The sequence below is a fragment of the Penicillium chrysogenum genome (assembly GCF_028827035.1).
Source record: "Penicillium chrysogenum strain IBT 35668 chromosome Unknown utg000005l_segment0_segment0, whole genome shotgun sequence".
Lineage (NCBI taxonomy): Eukaryota > Fungi > Ascomycota > Eurotiomycetes > Eurotiales > Aspergillaceae > Penicillium > Penicillium chrysogenum.
This window is the reverse complement of record NW_026622753.1, coordinates 7,881,560-7,899,725: the sequence shown is the minus strand read 5'-3', so window position 1 is coordinate 7,899,725 and position 18,166 is coordinate 7,881,560. Positions and strand designations below refer to the sequence as shown.

Sequence of the window (18,166 nt, the reverse complement as noted above, 5' to 3'; positions counted from 1 at the left end):
TACAGCCATATCATCGATTGCAGATACCACCCCACAACAAGCGCAGATGGTGAGTTACCTTTTATATTTCTTCATTCTACCTTTACCCCATATCATGATGAACGCGATGTGTATGAAAATACGCTGGAAATTACCGTCTCAGACCTTCGGGTCGGTGATGATACAAATGGCTATTTCTGATATTTACCCTATCTCAACATTTGCATGAAAACTCTTTTCAGACCACAAGCTAATGTTTCGAAGACCGATAGGTTACTGCGCTGCTGGCTCAAATGGTAAGCCTAAAGCACCTTCCCTACGAAAATCTCTGTCCGAAGATGAAACGGCACTGGGCTCCGACGGCGTTTAAAAAAATGTCCGGTCATGATGGATGCGCCTTTTTGCGGCAGGCCTAGAAAACCTCGCCCACTGAGACATACCTTATATTCATCGACTTGTGAGATGGTTGCGTGACACAGTCACTAACCCTTTCTTGAATAGAAGCCTATCTGATTGTGCCCGATTGAGACCCTGTAACTGTAGAAGGTATGCGACTTGAGTTTTGTTGTTCTTTTTGCCCTACCTACTATGATGATACCCTTTAGATGACGAGTCTGATTCGAGTTTTCGATGCTGACACAATCTTTTTAATACCATTCATGCCTTTCTGACATTCATTCCTACACTTTTTTTTTCACTCATCCAAATTTCCTTGGCTAGTGCTAATGATTCTTTGAAGACAGATATTATGAACTTTCAGAAACTCTGTTGACTCCAATGTTGACTAGTGACTTGTGGGTGTATGTACACCTCGTCTCCTTCCCTTTCCGACCTTACATGATGAAACGACACAAAAAAGACAAGCATATGTCCAAGTCAGCTTGCTGGCGAAGACGATAAACTGTCATGCCTGATCAATTCACGAATCTCATGCATTGCTACAATGTCCATTCAGTACTCGATGCTGATTGAGATCGAACAGAACCAAATTGAGCGAACTAATAATTGCAGACGCCAAGGGCGATCTGTCTTACTGCTTTTTGTAAGTTCTGATAATTCTTTTTTTTTCTCTTTCCCTCATCTTCTTTTATGATGATTCACTTCAATTTATCACGACGGTCAACGTAAGGAATTTTAATTGACGACCATCGCCTGTGACAAGGCTTTATCTGAAATTTGTCCCGACACAATTTGTTTCTTGCCATCGCTTGTTAGTCTCGATACTAATATCGATTTCAGACAGTTTCAATATGCCGGAGCCGTCGGTCTTCCTTCGGTCACTACACGTGGCAGAGAATATCCCGGTCTTGTTATGAAAGTCCGCAGTAGTTAAGGAGTTTAATGGCAAAATACCAATCACAATTCAAAGAAACCTCTGATCTTTGCTGTAAATGTGTAGATGATCTTTTTTTGGATCTTCCCCATGTCCCCTGTAAGAGACCCCCCCTGCATCCTCTCACTTTTTACGGCTTTTGTTAAGATAAATCCCGTCCCATGACTCTCTCTGGTTTGTTGGTTTGTTGTTTTATTGCGGGGACATAGGGGACAAGGGTCGTTGGGCCTCTCATAGAGAGCGATAGGCGCCGAGCTGGGGCCTCGGATGTGATGAGAATCTCCTGAGGTGCATAAACAATCCCCGCTGCGGCCTGGCTCATTTGTTCTCGGAATCCTTCTTTCTTCTGTTCCAAATATAGATTTCCTTTGCCTATGGTGTATGGGTCCATCTGCTTCTGCTCGTACGGAGTACTATTCCGTATGGGCTATTGTTTCCCCTCAACCTTGCCCTCTGTTGCAAATAATAGAAAAAATTTAGCGTCTCGCCTGTTTCGAGCCAATAGGTTTTTCTCTGTTCTGTTGGGTTATCCTCTTTCATTCCAGGCGGCCATGGCTTCGGTTCGGGCCTCCTAGATGGATGCACAGCCCAATATGAATAGGTGCGACACATCTTATTCTCGGGCATTTCTTTCTATATACTGATCCCTATCTAGCTGGTTGAGTTCAAATCATGCAGTCGAGCAGCCGCTGAGCAACCATTACCAGGGCTGGTCATCGACTGCGAGTCCCAGCAATCAGCCATCACCAGGTCGCCGAGAACATGCTGTACAGCCGCCATTGTTGACAACAGCACTGAGCGGTCCTCAATACCAGGGTCTTGGGGCTGGTCTTGGACTAACACCGACGCCTTTATCATCAACCTCGCTTTCGAGCCCATTTACTCACGGTCTATCGCCTGCTGTTCCATCGCCTATTAACGGCAGATCGGTTTCGTCGTCTTCGATGGCGTCCAGAAACGCGTACAATGTTCCTTATAACCCCCAGGACTGGGGGCCACCGGGCAGGCCCCAGGCGCAGGCTCCGTATCTTCAGCCAGGCACTATGCATCGTGTGACGCCGCAAAGAAATAACCTGGGTGAGTCTCGCTCACAGTCTATGCCTCTGCAGACTAGTGGTACCTCCAAGGCCCGCTTTGGATTGATATTGATCCTTCGGTAGATGTGTCGTTGTCTCCACCTCCTCCGCCATACTCACCTCCCAGCAACCAACAAAATCGAATGTCCCAGGACTTCTCTGGTCAGACGAACCCTAATTTTGCCGGAACGCCTTCTCCACCCGACAACAGGGAAGGCGGGTTTGACATGCCTGCCCAGTATCAAAGACGCTCAAACCGGCCACGACCATTATCTATGGCTTACCCACCTGACTCGGGGTCTCGCCAGCCGCTCCCTCCTCCACCTCCCCCGCAGGGACATCCATCGAGTAGATCTGTTTCTCAGGGTCCAGCGGAGTACCAGGGCATACCCTATAATGATCAAGCTACGCAATATAATTCTGCAGGTAGCCACAGGCCTCGGGTGGCACAGTACGACCAGGGCCAACCTTCAACTGGCTTTAACGGGCATATGTCTGCAGCACCAGCTCATTTCGACACACCAACCCGGGCCCCGGCATCCCGAAGAGCCGCATCCGCTGGGGCTGTGGTAAGCAGTGCGGGCTCTTCAAGGGCAACGAGTCAGTCGCGAAATCGATCGCCGTCAAATAGTAACTGGGAGCCCGGGATGCCGCTTCCGCCACCACCTCCAGGACCCCCTCCCGCCGCGAGGTCCGTCAGTGTGAGTGGCTCGTCAGAATCATCTCTGAGAACGACCCAGAGCTCGAACAGGACGACGAGGAGGGGGCCTCCCGTACTAGGCACAGGACTGGGAAGCATCCCGCCTACGCCAGCTGACTGGATAGATGAGGGATATTTGAACAGTCGGCCAACGGAGAATTTATATGTTGACACGGCAAAAGCGGCCAAGGCGCCAGAGCCGAACGATGGAGATCCTCACGATCCATCAAATCAAAGAACTCCTGGTAGCGGCGGTCTTTTCCGCAGCTCAGCTGTCCGCGATCCAAGTGCCAAGGGAATCCGTGAAAGGCGAATTGAACGACGCAATCGGCAAAGCCAGATTCTCGAACCCCCAAGTGCGATATCGTCAAGTGGTAATCCTTGGGCCGATGCTCTCGAGCAAATCAAACCATCGAACCTGATCCTACCAGATCAGACCAATAGCCCAGATCAAGATCGGCATCCGACGTCCGGCAAGTACAATCAAACCCCTCTCAGTACCCGCAGCATTAAATCAGAGGGACAATATACCGGCTCCCGGCCTCGAACATCGTCCAGCGCTCTCCTTTCGGAGCAATCACCCTACGGGACTCCAAGACAGCACCCCAGCTCGGCTGGTCCCTCGGCTGTATTCGCACATACGCCTCCATTTTCGCCCAATCCAAATGGAGTGGGCTCGTCGGCATACCCCAAAGAAGCCAGCCAACCAGTACCACCAAAGGCACTACCAACTCCGCCTCTCAACTCAGCAAAGGAGGCCCGGCCACGCTCACGTTCCCGTGCACCCGGAGGAGCGGAAGACCGTCCACTCTCTCACATTCTCCACATGCCCAACGATACTGTGTCGATGATGAAACCCTTGTCGCCACGCCGAACGCCGGGACAACAAACGGCGCAGGTGTCAATGGAATCGATTCTTCGACAAGATCCTGCTTTCCTACAGGATGCGATTCAAAGACACAAGACCTTTATTGATAGAGAAGCCAGCGCCGAGGATGACGCCGAAGCACTCAAAATCTTTGCGGACTATATGCTTGCCGAATCTCAGATCCGACGCCAGCGGTACTCGAAGGCCTGGGAATCCTTCCAAGTGGAGGATGTGCGTCGCAATCTTTTCGAGTTGCCGGTCAAGCAACCACCAAAGCCTAAGCCCCAGCCAAAGCTAGATATCCCGCAAAATCGAGCAGGGCGACCGGAGTCTGCGTGGTGGAATAACTATCAGCCTTGTCTGTCCCCAATTGCTAGCCTTAACATGAGCAACGAGGAGAGCTCTCGAGGCCGTGCACCGAGTCGCTGGTGGGAGTCGGCAACCGGTTCTAGCGGTGAGGGGGCCGAGAGAAGGGTTCAACGATCCAAGCGGGAGTCGAAGTACATGGGCTTGCCTAGGGAGGCCATGCATGGGGACCAGGAGTTGACTCCTTCTCAGCCCAAAGATGTGAGGATGAACTATGGGAATACGGAATATGGCTCTGATGAGTACCCACCTGAGAAAGTCGGCTGGCATGAAGGGTCTCCTGCAAATTCCACGGGAACAGGATATCGCTACGAAACCCGCAGTTTAGATATCTCACGTTTGATCACCCTGCCTCCGCCTTATCCCCGCCACCATCCCGCTGTAAATAACAGCCATCCTGACTTGGTCACTCATCGAACTACGGTCCGGTCAATTACTGATCTCGCGGAGATCAAAACCACCAGACATCGGTATAAGGCCGACGTGGAGCGAATGCTTCAAGAGCACCAGCAGCAAGTCGACGAGGGCCACCGCCACTTCAGGTCGAACATCCAAAGCCAGATTCAAGAGGGCAGTCTCACCTTCGCGGAAGCAGCAGAGGCCGAGGCAGCGATGATTGCCGAGGAGAACGAGCGAGAAAGGGCAATGGTCAAGCGCCAGCTAGACACGTACCAAGAAACAGTGCTCCAGCCGATGCACGCCATTCTCGTCGACAGGATCAACAGAGCAACAACCTGCATCGACCAGCTGAGCAGCGAGCTCTCGGACGATGCCCAGAGCGGGACACCAGATCAAACACAGGAAGAAGGCGACGAGAAGCCCGAGCTCCTAGAGAAACTGACACAACTAAAATGGCTCTTCGAAGCCCGCGAACAGCTCCACCGCGAGTCATTCGACCTAATCAGCGACCGCGACGACAAATACAAAGCTGTCGCCCTGCTCCCGTACAAGCAGACCAAGAACGAAGACAAGCTACGAGAGACGCAAGCATTCTTCACTCAGGACGCACTCGACCGACGCGTGCAGTACGAAAACGAGGCGCTAACCCGGCTCGAGACGTTCCTGGACGTCATTGAGCAGAACGTCATGCGAGGCGTCGAGGTGCAGCTCTCCGCATTCTGGGATATCGCCCCGTCCCTCCTGGCTCTCGTGCAGCAGGCGCCTGAGGACCTGCGCGGCTTCCAGGTGCAGATCCCCGCTGATGAATACGAGGAAAATCCGAGTTACCATGAGCATCCGCTGCAGTATCTGTATACGCTGCTGTCGCATGCGGAGAAATCGAGCTACCAGTTCATCGAGTCGCAGACGAATCTGCTGTGTCTCTTGCATGAGGTGCGGTCTGCTGTTATGCGGGCTAATCAGAAGCTTGTGGAGGCGCAGCGTATTAAGCGTGGGGAGCCTGAGGAGGATGTCCGGAGGGAGATGCAGGAGACTCGTGCTGATGAAGAGTTGGCCCTTACGACTGATCTTAAGGACAAGGTTGCTACGGTTGAGGGGCAGTGGACTGAGGCACTGGGGAGCCAGATTGAGGGACTGAGGGAACGGGTGAAAGAACAGCTTATGAATGAGGATGGCTGGGAGGAATTGGAACAATTGGAGGAATAGAAGAGTGGCTTTTTGGACTTTTTTTCTATGTACTTGCTAGCGTGATATCCCCATTCGTTCGTTATAGATCGAGTGATGCGAGGCAGTGCCTGCGACACTTGAGCTTTTGGTCTCCTTTTAGGGATTGAGGGTTGAATACACACACATTTCAACCAGCAAAAGAGTGTAGATTATCCATTGCAGTGAAATATAAGGGATATCGCCCGTAGTGAAGAAGAAGAATGACCTCATGCCCAGGCGATATCTGAGAAATCGCTAGCGCTATCCACAGTCACGTGCACCTTCTAGAGTCTTCCGTCCGCCTTCAAATAGCTGTCTTTCCCCTCGACTCTCCTTTCTTTTATTTCTCCTCAGTCCTTGTTCTTGATGTTCTGAACTCGATCGCAACTGTAAGTTCCAATTGCCTCTTTTGCTTTTACTACATTCCCCCTTGAGTGCAATGAGAGGGTGGTTTCAACCTGCCCCTCTTGCACTCAATTGGCCTCACATGAAGAGACTTCAGCTGGCACCAGTCTGAGAGATGATTCTCCATCTACTTGCGGACAACGCTTAACAAGTCCGGGAATTACGCCCCGAGACCTGACATTGGCCTTTTCCTTCCTGCAATTTTCATCCTCGAGAAGAAAGATCGTGACTAACAGGAATTTCCAACAGAACTTTTTAGCAACTTTTTTTTTCTTCTCCAAAAGATTTCTTTTTTAAACAGGAAACCCACTTTCCAACCTCAAATCAGAGTTTTCTTTCATTTCACTAGTCAACATTCATCATGGTCCTTCACAACCCCAACAACTGGCACTGGGTCAACAAGGATGCTTCTGGCTGGGCCAAGGAGTACTTGCAAAAGAACCTAGTCGACCTCAGTGTCGAGGAAGGGGGCGTGTCCGCCAAAGTAAGCAAGCTATTGTCCATGGATGGCGACGTAGATGTCAGCCAGCGCAAGGGCAAGGTCATCACTCTGTTCGATGTCAAGGTCTCGCTAGAATACTCAGGTTTGTAGTCCAATATCAATTCAGTTTATTTCAATTGCTCGTTTTTTTGCCTTTTTTTTTTTCTTCTTTTGTCTTTTGTGGACCTGGCAGCTGAGACGCTTCCATAGGTAAGACCAAGGACGACGAGGATGTCAGCGGCTCCATCAACATTCCCGAGGTAGCCCACGACACCGAGGAAGATGAGTACGTCGTATGTTCACTTGACCCATTCCCCTTCGCCAAGGTGATCTGTAATACTAACCACGTAAAAAACCCCACCTACAGTTCGAGATTGAAAACCACGCCGACTCAAACTCCAAGCAGCCCGTAAAGGAACTGGTGCGCACAAAGCTCGTTGCCGAACTCCGCAAGGCCCTGTCCGGCCTCACCCCTGCCCTGATCTCCGAGCACGGCAAGGACCTCCAGCACGCCCCGGGCGTCAATCCATCCAGCGGCTTCCCCAAGGCCCCCGTCCACCCGCAAACCAAGTCCGATACCTCGGCCGCGCAGGCCACCACCACCTCGAAGACCGGCAAGGTCGCCGTTAACACAACCACCGTGACTGCCTCGGACGAGTTCCGCACCACAGCCGGCGAGCTCTACAACACCTTCACGGACCCGCAGCGCATCACGGCATTCACGCGCGGCGCGCCGCGCCAGTTCGAGGGCGCCAAGGTCGGCGGCAAGTTCGCTATCTTCGACGGAAACGTGACTGGCGAGTTCGTCACCCTCGATGAGCCCAAGCAGATTGTTCAGAAATGGCGTCTTGCCCAGTGGCCCGAGGGCCACTTCAGTACGCAGGAGATCAACTTCGATCAGAATGATATCGACGGTGTTACCCAGATGCGCGTTTCTTGGTCTGGTGTTCCGGTTGGCCAGGAGGATGTCACCAAGCAGAACTGGGACATGTACTATGTCCGCAGCATTAAGCAGACTTTCGGGTATGTCATTTCTCCTTTCCCTCCCTTTTCTTCACTTGTTCTTTTCTACATACACATTTCGTCTCTCCTGGACTATTTTGCCAATCTGGCTTCTGTCTACAGATCTCAGCGTTCCACAAAGACCTCGCAGTACTGGAATCAGTTACTAATCATCCTTGTTCTTCTCTTCGGTGTAGGTTTGGCAGTATTCTCTGATCGACTACGTCTCTTACCGGTGGCATGAAAGACACAAACAATGCATTCGTCCGAAGACTTCTTTCCTCTTTTTTCTCCATGAATTGGCCACCGATAAAGATTGCAAAAAGCGCAAGCAACTAGATTATACTGCTTTCTTTTCCAATTTCATGTCTCTTTTCTTTTTCCGTGTCCCGCTTGCAGTTGTGTTGGGTTGGGGCACAATGATGCTATGATAAGAGGAGTGGTGTTATGTCTACGATAATGAAAGATAAGTTATGTTTTGATCTACTTGGGCTCCTTTGATAGATGGTATGATGGTTACTCTTCTCTTGTCGGTCCATGTCCTCATGGTAGCCTCAGGCCGTTGAGCACGGAGGTTCTTGCATGGCCGACTCTGGGATTGAGTCCTGCTATTGATGGGACTCTTCATGAACAACGCTCCGAGGACATCTTTCCACGATCCCTGATACCGAGATAGACGGAGCCTGGCATTCTGCCTTCCAAGGAAGTCCGCCAAGAGAGCGAAGGCGTTCTCTTTCTCACTTCTTGACACATCTTTCCTTGAACGGTGTATATTTCTCCTGATGAGGTTGGTCTACATAAACGCATATACATCCTATTGGTTGGGTGGGATAGAATAGCAATGCACACTATCATTTCATTCATTGTCTATGTCATTCCTATCTTTTTACTAGTCGGAACTATATTTAATTTTGAATCCGACTACACCCTTACAGAGTGCGCTCGATGAGCTCCATACCGTAGTCCTCCTTCAGAGTCTTGATAAGAGGAGCACAGATGTCCCAAGTGACGGGAGCGATAACACCCTATAACCAAGTTAGTATAGGACCTCGAGAGTAAAGAGAATAAATAAGGGGATTGGATAAACATACAGTCTTGCTGATAGTACCGTCGAGAACCTGCTTAACAGCAACACCGCAAGGAATACCAACGGTGCGGGCCATAGCCGAGCTGACCTCGTTACCGTACTCGCACAGGGTGGAGGTACGGGTCTCCTTGGAGCCGTCCTTGTTCTCGATCTCGAACTTGTGCTGGAGCATAACAAGGTCACGCTCGCCAGGACCGTACTGCATCTTCTGCTCGAGGGTAGCGCAGAGGGTGTCGAGGGCGTTTCCGCGGGGGATGGTCTGCTCGTCGGAGAAGAGACCGATCCAGCGGAGACCGGAGAGGAGACGATCACGCTCGTCGTTGTTAGGGAACTTGGTCTTGGATGCGATGGCCCAGTGCAGATCCTTCTCGTCGGACGAGGTCGCGCCGAGAACCTGCTTGGTGGCCTCCTTCCATGAAGTGGCCTTGTCGAAAACGCTGTTAGGAGCGTCGTTGAGGAAACCAATGTCGACCAGGACCTTGATCATCTCGGGGAAGCCCTGGTAGCGAAGGGTGCCGCGAATAACGGTCTGGGCCTCGGGGATACCGTAGCGCTCGCGGAAGGGAGTCTGGAAAGATTAGTCGACTGAAATCGAAGTCTCTGGATGTGTAAATGTCATACAGAATCACGGTTAGGGTAGCCGACGAAGGCGAACCCGGGGTAGATGAAGAAGGGCTTAGCGGTAGCCATCAGATCAGGTCCGTCGATGGACACGATCTTACCATCTGTATTCTGCGTTAGCACTCTTTGGTTCCTGTTAAATGTAGATAAAGAATGTACCTTGATAGATCTTGGCAGCATTACGGAGGGCAAGAAGCACACCGCGGCTGAGCTAGTTAGTCATTTGTTCAAGCAAAACCTCAGCATTGGACTTCTAACCTAGACCACGAGAACTAGTAACAGCCATTTGTCAGTTATTTATCAAATCGGTGAAAACTGGGTCTTCGCTAACCTTGTATCCCAAGGGGTTGTTGGAGCATTCGGGGGCGGGCAAGCTGTTGCTTGTTAGCTATACCCCCTATAGAAGATGGAAACGATTGTACGAACCCTCCACAGAAGGAAACAAATCCGGTAACCTTGCCGCCAGCAGCGTGGACCTCGTGAATGGTCTTGACAGCGTCTATTCCTGATAAGCGTCGGTCTGTTTTAACGCATAGCATAGAAACTTACAGAGGTGATCGAGACCAGGGTCGAGACCGATCTCGTTCATGACTGTGATACCAGCCTCGCGGCACTGCTCGTCCAACTCCATCATCGCAGGGGAAACGTAGGAGGTCGTGACCACATTTGTCTATTGTTGCGAATTAGTAAAGTGCCTGCTTCCACTATAGAAACCATAAGTACCTTGGTACGGATAGCAGACTTGATGACGGTAGCGTGGAAAGTGTATGGGATGAGCGAGATCACAACGTCGGCTTGGTTCAGGGCAGCGTCGAGGGCGGCATCGTCGTTGACATCGAGGGAGATAGCCTTGGCGTTCTTGAAGCCAGAGGCCAGGGCCTGGGCACTCTCAAGGGTACGGCAGGCTGTTACAGCAGTCAGCGATACTCAATGTAATGGGACTCCGGATAAATTCAATTGGACATACCGACAGTGACCTCGACATCAGCCTTGCTGAGGACCTCAACAGTGGGCTTGGTGACTACCGGAGATCAGAAATTAGCAAATGTATGACTCTAGAAGCTCGATGCGGGGCATGACGCATTTAGGTCTGAGAGATCTGGAGAGATTGGGAGGCGTACCGAAGCCTGAACCCAAAAGGAGGGCCTTGGAACCGGCAATTTGCTTGACCATTTTGAATTAATTGGTATGATAGATGATGTTGGGGTAGTTCAACTGGAGAACATCGCAGTCCTTCACTGTGGGACCGGTATACGGCAAGTGACTCAATGTCACGTGAACCGGTATCGGCGCGGGGTGGGCATCAAAATGTCACTTCCCACCGCCTGCTGTTTGTAGCTAACTGTTTTCATACTGAGAAGGGAGATGGTTGTTGGGAAGGACATCCTTGTATTATGATCTATAGTAAATATGTAAGCAAGGAAGACAGGGAGAGAGACGGATAACAAACATAATCCATGATTTACATGAAAGACAAAAGCTGAAGAAGCAAAACAGGCGCCTATTCTTGTACATCAAACGCGGACCTCCATGCATGGATCTGACGGATAGAGAGTGGAGGATTAGGAAGTAGATGATATTTTATTTACCTAGGACCGATGTAGTGTACGGCGATGCATAGATATATGCTGATATCAAGTCAGGCGTACCCAACAGAAACTCCGCAGAAAGCAAGACGCCAGTGATGCTGAAGCTGAACAAAAAACAGTAGACGCAGGGTATATAATAGGCAATTTACTATATGTCTTTGACCTTTCCGCCTTGACTCCACAGCATCGCGTCTGAGCCTTCCTCACTCAATTTTGCGTCGCCGGCAAAGTTCCCCTCTGCATTGGGGTCCTGCCGGGACTTGGAAATCCGCCTCTGCCATCCGAGCATCACGGGCAAGAAATGCCACAAGTCGAACTCTGGCCACATGACATTGAGGAACACAATCTCAGTGTTCTCGTGAGTCTGCCAGAGCATAAAGTCGCTCAGACGTTCGACGCCCGAAGTGCGGATCAGGATATCCAGGGGCGGGGTACCCTTGGTCAACATGTGGTCATTTAGAGTCTGGCGAGAGATCGTTTCGGGTGAGATATAGACTGGGCTATCTGCCTCAGCCGCGGGTCTCGGTGGTGAGCCGCCCTTGGGGTCTTGCTGGTTTCCGAGGTGAAGGGTTGTGGAAGACGAGCAGGAAGACATCGATCCGTAGACTCGGTCGGAGTAGTCGTGCCGAGGGAATGCGTCATCATCCTGTCCCGAAGAGCCGGACGTAGACTCGGAATCACTGTGGGACTCATGCGTAGTCGAGCCGAGCGTCTGGGCGCGGATATTATGTGCGATATGGGATTCCGAGAAGCGGGAAGCGGCAGCCGCGGTGCGACCCTGTTGAATCGGCGTAGTATAGTCCTCGACCGTGTCGCGGATAGCGGAGGTGATCTCGTCGCGGGAGGTATAGGGGAAGCAGATGTTTAGGACGCGGTCTCCGTTGCGGCTGGTCATGTCGACGGCCTTGTTGACAGCCTCCAAAACGTCGGGTTTGAGCATGTCAAGACGGCCCAGGACACGAACCTTTGCTCCGTATCGATCGAGCAGGTCTCCGTGTTGAGCCATCTGCGACAGCTTCACCTTGGCCATTTCCATAAGCGCATCCACCTCGAATTTTGAGCGTTTGAAGTTCTCAATGCTGAACGCGTAGATTGTGACTACCTTCACTCCACTCTTGTAGCAGACTTCGAGGATCTATCAGTCGTTAGCATCGGCCACAAAACGGGTGCTGCGGTGTAACGCCGAGCTGCCAAAGTGTAGCACTCACTCTTGCAAGAGCTTCAAACCCCAGATTATGTCCCTCCACTGTCTCAATTCCATGTGATCGGGCAAAGCGCCTGTTTCCATCCATGACAAAAGCCACATGCTGGGGGACAGGGCCCTGTTTGAGTGCGCCGATCAGCAATTCCTTAAGGCCCGTGATGGCGTACTCGGCAGGCGGAGAGGCGAGGAACCAGTTCCGGAGGCGTGACATATGCAGTGAACCAGGCATGATGAATATGTGAAAAAGCTATAATCCCCTTAAACTCCGCAGAAAAATTGAGGAGTTGGGGTATAGAGACTGGGATACGGGGTAGAAGATAAAAGGTGCACGGTTAGCGGCTGGCCGGATTCGGTTTTGTAGTACAAAACGCGACGTGGTCAGTTATGATGACGGTGACAATTTTTAGCAGAACATTGAGGCGATGCAACGAAATAGCCTAGGCTGCACTATTTTCATGTGCAATTTTAGATTCTAAGGGGGCTTTTTCTTCTTTTCTTTTTCTGTTTTTTTGCCCCCTGCTGTTAACGTCTGTGTGGCGAGGCAAAAATGACCTCGGGAATCATCAGCCAAGATTAGGCCCCGGGCAATAGCCAACTTCAATAATAATTGGTTAACCTTGGAGATGATATAGAAGTACAGGAATGGGAATAATATCCGCCTTAGAAAATGATCAGCCCTATCACTCCACAGTAATACAAGGCGGAAAATAGAAGCGGACCTTTCTACAATATATGTATAGGGAAACAGGCAACATATCTCGTATAGAAGGAGCCCCTGCTGTTACCTGGCTGATCTCTGGGGGAATTATAAAACTTACATGTATCTAGTTACTATATGTACTAGTAAAGATTTTAGTAACTACGTGTATCATGTAGATTTCAACAATAGTTAGTTGCCAGGTCCATGGATTGTTTGATGACGTTCATAATCATAAAAAAAAATAAAAAAAACAAAAAACAGAGAGGATATCTTGAATGGCTATATAAGAGCAAATACGTACACAGCTTCGCGCCGAACACCGTGGTTGATGGTCGGGATGATAAAGGGTTAAATGACCAATGCAGTAGACATCTCAAAGATCTTTTCGGGACTCCTCGGTGCTGGATGGAGTTCCAGGGCCTGAGCTGGCCATATCCCAGCTTCCATCTTCGCTGCGACGTCGACGACGCTCTCCGCGCTCCCTCATGGCATCACGGATCCGTGAACTGACGTCCTCAAGCGGGTCTTTGTGGGTGAGAGCGCTGAGCGGCTTCAGTCCGTGCCGAGACCCGGATCGGGCACTAGCAGATCTGCTGCGGCTACGGTCACGACTAGGAGGTCGTGTGGAGAAGAAACCAATGTTGGCCAAGTTGTGGAAGGACTCGTTGCGGGGCAAGGGCTCTGAGGAGGGCATTTTCTCGCCATGGTCCGATACGCTGGTTCTTCTGATCTCCGGCAGTCCATGTTCGGCCTTGGTATCGGCATTGCTCGCTTCTCGGAATGGATCTGTGACAACCCGAGCGGCGTCAAAGTCGGGGAATAGCTCAGGTCCCATGGTATTAATGGCGTCTGTCACTTGCTGAGCCAGTGCAGCGCGTCTTTCTCGAAGTTTCACCAGCGTGTTGGCCGATGATGGGTTCAGAGACAGAACAAGCGGGCGAAGTGACTTGATGATGTCCATGCCTACTTCGCCGATCCGAAGAGCCGCAAACGTGATTGTGGGGAAGAGCACCATACCGGCAATAACTACCAACCAAAGTGGTACCCAATCTGGAACCATTCCATTGACTCGGTTCCAGTACGTCCAATAAGTGAGGGAAGCAGTGTAAAAGGCATAAAGTGCTGGAGCAAATGCAAGGGCAATAAGAAGCTTCCAGGTTGCCATGACATCTCGGCCTTGAAGTTTCACCGTAGAAGCAGCCAGTGCTTCCTTGGACTTCTTTGCGGAGAGGTACTTGGTCGCAATGAAAACGGGGGTAAAGAGCAGGAGACCGGGAAGCGTCCCGATTGTCAAGAGTGCTAGTTTGCCTAAGCGGTAGATCAACGTGGCCACCACCTGCAAGATGGAGAACTTGGCGTAGGCCACTTGGTGATCCCGGATTCCAAGAAGACGAAGCTGTTTGTTATATCCTACAATAGACTTGCGCAGTTCAACGATCCGGGGATCGTCCTTGAAGTGGGCGTACCCTTTCACGAGACGGCGATTCAGCTCCACAACCATAGGAAGAGGAAGATTTTTGCCTTTCGTGTTGTACAGACGACGGGCAGCTTGAATGACCTTTGAATTGTTAGCGGAAGCATATATCCCGAAACGGGGAGAGACTTACCATAAGAGTTTCATAATCGGGACTAGTGACAGTGACCGACACGAGACTTCCGTAGATGATATCCAGTAAAGCACCGACAGACTCCCGTCGTTCACCTTGCTTGAACTGCTCCACTAATTCCGGGGGGGATATCAATTGGAGTACCAAACTCGATAACGGCCCTGGAGCGGAACTTGTGGGCATGGAAATAGTTCATGCCGCAGGGCACGATCTTCAAACCACAGTCCGGGTTCTCAGCCAGGGTGCCTAGAGCCATCAGGGCGACACCAGCTGTATCATATCAGTAAGTCTGTAAATCTCTCGGGCCTCTTAAACACAAAGAGCTTACCTTTCAGGGGAAGCAGTGTGGTGCGATCATGGCTTCCACCTTCCGGGAAGATACCCACACAGCCACCTGTGCCTAGTCTTTTGAATACTGCCTCATAGACTGCGGTCTGATCCACATGCGGAGCAACCTTGAATTTGGTGCCCTTGAAATCCGGATCCTGCGCGGATGCATCTCCAGTGAAATTTCCATCACGGTCAATGTCTTGCCGTCCAGTAAGCTGGGCTAGCGCATCCCTGTGCTTGAAAGCCTTCTTGAGCACTAATTCTTCCGGTCCCTTGATCTCGGCGATCGCGGTACTGTGCGACGTTCCGTTGATGGTGGGCAGGGCAATGGTTCCGTCCCTTTCGAAACCCTTTCCCTCAAAGTTGGTTCCCACACCTCGCAGCAGGGTTGGCTGGTTGATCGGGTCAGGAAGATAGATGGTGCCGGTACCGGGTTTCAAGTTGTCCATAGCACGTGCCACGGGCAGTGTCCCAACTGATCTCGCCAGGAATCCGATGAACTTGCGTTTGAAAGACTTGTCCGCAATAAGCCATGAGATCCGACGTTGCGCTTCGCTGCGGATGACGCGCATCAATACCAAGGAATCGACGAACTGGGCGAACATCCATCATTAGCATCTTGTGTGTGTTGGACCGGAAGCGGGCGGCATACCTGGTTCGCGTGGGGAGCAGCCACCAGAATGATGGGACCGCGGCGGGGGATTTTCCATGAACCTCGGGGGTGAACTTCGCGGAAGAAGAGGTCGATGAGCACGGAGAATGTCCAAAGGACCAAATCATACATCCACCCAACGAGGGGTGGGATGTACTGGCCTTTTTCTCCCATTGTGCCGTAGAAGCCCAATGGGCAGTTTCCGGGAGGGGAAGTAGGCTGGAGGGGTCGTAAAAAGGGTCGTGGAAGGCTTATGATCTCGACATGAAGTCCCTGGAGAAAAGATAAACGTGAGTACCTAGTTAGCCGGAAGAGCTTGGGATCCACATACTTGGCTGTTTCGAGCCTCAGATCACTACAGACTATCCAATATAATTGATAGAGAGTCAGAACATGAGATCAAGGGAGGAACATAAGAAGAGGGGAAGTGGAAGTTCGCATGTGGAAGGTTTGAGTGTTAGCGCGCTTTGACTCGGACGCTTCTAGAACGTGACATTGCTAGAACAAGTTGGAACATATTGAACTTCGACTATGAATCTATGTACGTATGTACTTATGTATATATCTCTTCTTCTTCCTATCTACATGCAACTGTTACATGCTACATAAGCTAATAATATGATCTGTCACACTTATAAAAGCTCTGATATAACCCTTCCAGAGTGAGCACAGGCCAGATTATATTGCAACATTTGCATGACAGCATAAGATCATAATATGAGATCAACTTCCAACTTTCCAACTTTCCAATCAAATATCCCAACTCGTATATGCAGAGTGCTGGGATCGCATCAAAGCGTCATGCGGCTATTCTAGGTCCTTTTTTTCCCATGGGATCGGCCTAGGAGCTATAGCCAAGTGCATAGAAGTGCGTAAAACATTAAGCTTAACATGGTGGAGACAATGTGCTCTATGTACATATACCTAGGTAGGTAACTACATAGTATACTGGAATTAATATCAGAATGATCCATACATATAAAGTATCTTAAAAAAGAAAGCGCTCAGTTTCTACACCGTACAACAGAATATTGTGTAGAAGTTTCCCCTGCAGGTCTCCCCGCCTGCCCCGCCTTTCCACTTCAACTTTCCCTCTTGATATTGCAAGTCTGCACTTCACTTGAAAATCCTTCGACACAGTGGCTTTTTGATATTGTCTCTTGGGAAAATATACAGGGCTTGCTTTGGTCCCTCCCAGCCCTGTCCACACCCCAATATCCACACACACACACACCACCTTTTATCTTCGAAGCCGATACCCAACCTGACCATTTTCCTTTGGGGCTGGGCTGATAAAAAAAAGTGTCACATGCGCCTGGAATGATCTCACAATATGTCTCTCAAGTATGCCTCTGCTTCCATGGCTGTTCGGACCGGCCAGGACCCGGCCCATATGACATTATTGAAGCATCTATACTGACTGCCTAGTTGGGTAATGCTTGATGACCAAGACGGCTTCGTCCGTCTTCCCAACGAACGTTTGATCTACTCCTCCCCTCCTCGCACTAGTGTCTCTTTGACTCCGCCCTCCGGATACAAAGGCCCAGAAAAACTTTCAATCCAGAGCAGTGCCGGCTGCATCCACCTGACCAACCAAAGAGTCAGTATTCGGCCATACCAATGCCTTTACACCGTTCTAACACTCGCCAGGTTGTCTACCTTCCCGCATCCAGAAGCAATGACTTCCAGTCCTTCTCGTCCCCTCTCTTGAATGTCCATGACTCCCATGTATCTGCGCCATTCTTTGGACCTAATGTATGGACAGCTCTGGTGCAACCAGTATCCGGAGGTGGCATTTCACCGTCCCTACCTGCAGTTCAGTTGAAAGTGACATTCAAGGAGGGTGGAGCTTTTGATTTCCACACCAACTTCGAGCGGATTAAGGAGCGACTCGAGCAGGCTGTTGAGAACACAAGTCAAGGCACTCGGGGGCAACAAAACGTGGATCTCTCAGCTGTTCATTTGGAAGAGTTGCCTGCATATGAAGCTCCGCCTGATGCTAGCCAAGATGCTAGACCCAGCCAGACACCAGAAGAGTCGCAAAGCAGTCGAGCATCTGACACCGGTGTCGAACCCGCGGAGCCGCCTCCTTGTTACGAGGAGGTTCAGTCACAGAGTGTAGCCCATGAGCTGGAGGAGAGGCTGCGACGGGCCACCTAATCTTTCTGGCCTCTATTTCTACGTGCCATTCTATCAAATATTTGAACTGGCCTTACTTTTATTATCTATCTCATGTACATTATGTCCCCATCAAATTAGCAATTAGCGATACGAAAGCGGTGCTCACGCACTTAGAAATGGAGATACGAGTTGATATGCTCGACAACGTTTATTCTCAGCGAACCATAGTAGAAGTATCCCATATCTCTGAAATCTTTAGATGTAGCAGAAACTACTCCAGTAATAACTTCCCCATAAACTGCACTTGTTAAACCCCAAATGGTGTTGGAGGCCACTGGCCAATCACGTGCGGCATAATTGGCGTCTCTCAGCGGCCGGGCCTTTCCGATTTTCCAGTCCGAAAGAAGCAGCTCTTGGGCAAAACCAACAACCTCCCTCAA

At 50.5% G+C, this 18,166-nt stretch overlaps 6 protein-coding genes across 6 annotated transcripts; 3 read left to right on the top strand and 3 right to left on the bottom strand.

Moving 5' to 3' along the window:
- Positions 1-1,887: 1,887 nt before the first annotated feature.
- N7489_011354 (uncharacterized protein) lies at positions 1,888-5,927 on the top strand (the record flags this gene model as incomplete). Its single annotated transcript, XM_056717103.1, has 3 exons — positions 1,888-1,913; positions 1,968-2,389; positions 2,440-5,927. 3 exons carry the CDS (start codon positions 1,888-1,890, stop codon positions 5,925-5,927), a joined length of 3,936 nt encoding a protein of 1,311 aa, XP_056564725.1.
- Positions 5,928-6,693: 766 nt separating this feature from the next.
- On the top strand, positions 6,694-8,059 carry N7489_011353 (AHA1 family protein; the record flags this gene model as incomplete). The annotated part of the gene is made up of 4 exons (XM_056717102.1): positions 6,694-6,916; positions 7,024-7,106; positions 7,181-7,836; positions 7,939-8,059. 4 exons carry the CDS (start codon positions 6,694-6,696, stop codon positions 8,057-8,059), a joined length of 1,083 nt encoding a protein of 360 aa, XP_056564724.1.
- Positions 8,060-8,744: 685 nt separating this feature from the next.
- On the bottom strand, positions 8,745-10,696 carry lys9 (saccharopine dehydrogenase (NADP+, L-glutamate-forming); the record flags this gene model as incomplete). The annotated part of the gene is made up of 11 exons (XM_056717101.1): positions 8,745-8,840; positions 8,907-9,470; positions 9,524-9,627; positions 9,683-9,729; positions 9,782-9,795; positions 9,855-9,897; positions 9,950-10,022; positions 10,073-10,193; positions 10,247-10,428; positions 10,491-10,544; positions 10,645-10,696. 11 exons carry the CDS (start codon positions 10,694-10,696, stop codon positions 8,745-8,747), a joined length of 1,350 nt encoding a protein of 449 aa, XP_056564723.1.
- A 564-nt stretch (positions 10,697-11,260) lies between these two features.
- N7489_011351 (undecaprenyl diphosphate synthase family protein) lies at positions 11,261-12,545 on the bottom strand (the record flags this gene model as incomplete). The annotated part of the gene is made up of 2 exons (XM_056717100.1): positions 11,261-12,247; positions 12,321-12,545. 2 exons carry the CDS (start codon positions 12,543-12,545, stop codon positions 11,261-11,263), a joined length of 1,212 nt encoding a protein of 403 aa, XP_056564722.1.
- Positions 12,546-13,389: 844 nt separating this feature from the next.
- N7489_011350 (putative glycerol-3-phosphate acyltransferase Sct1) lies at positions 13,390-15,779 on the bottom strand (the record flags this gene model as incomplete). The annotated part of the gene is made up of 5 exons (XM_056717099.1): positions 13,390-14,574; positions 14,624-14,736; positions 14,768-14,893; positions 14,952-15,546; positions 15,606-15,779. The coding sequence occupies 5 exons, from the start codon at positions 15,777-15,779 to the stop codon at positions 13,390-13,392; spliced, it is 2,193 nt and encodes a 730-aa protein (XP_056564721.1).
- Positions 15,780-16,938: 1,159 nt separating this feature from the next.
- On the top strand, positions 16,939-17,765 carry N7489_011349 (GRAM domain-containing protein; the record flags this gene model as incomplete). The annotated part of the gene is made up of 3 exons (XM_056717098.1): positions 16,939-16,949; positions 17,034-17,205; positions 17,256-17,765. 3 exons carry the CDS (start codon positions 16,939-16,941, stop codon positions 17,763-17,765), a joined length of 693 nt encoding a protein of 230 aa, XP_056564720.1.
- Between the last annotated feature and the right edge of the window lie 401 nt (positions 17,766-18,166).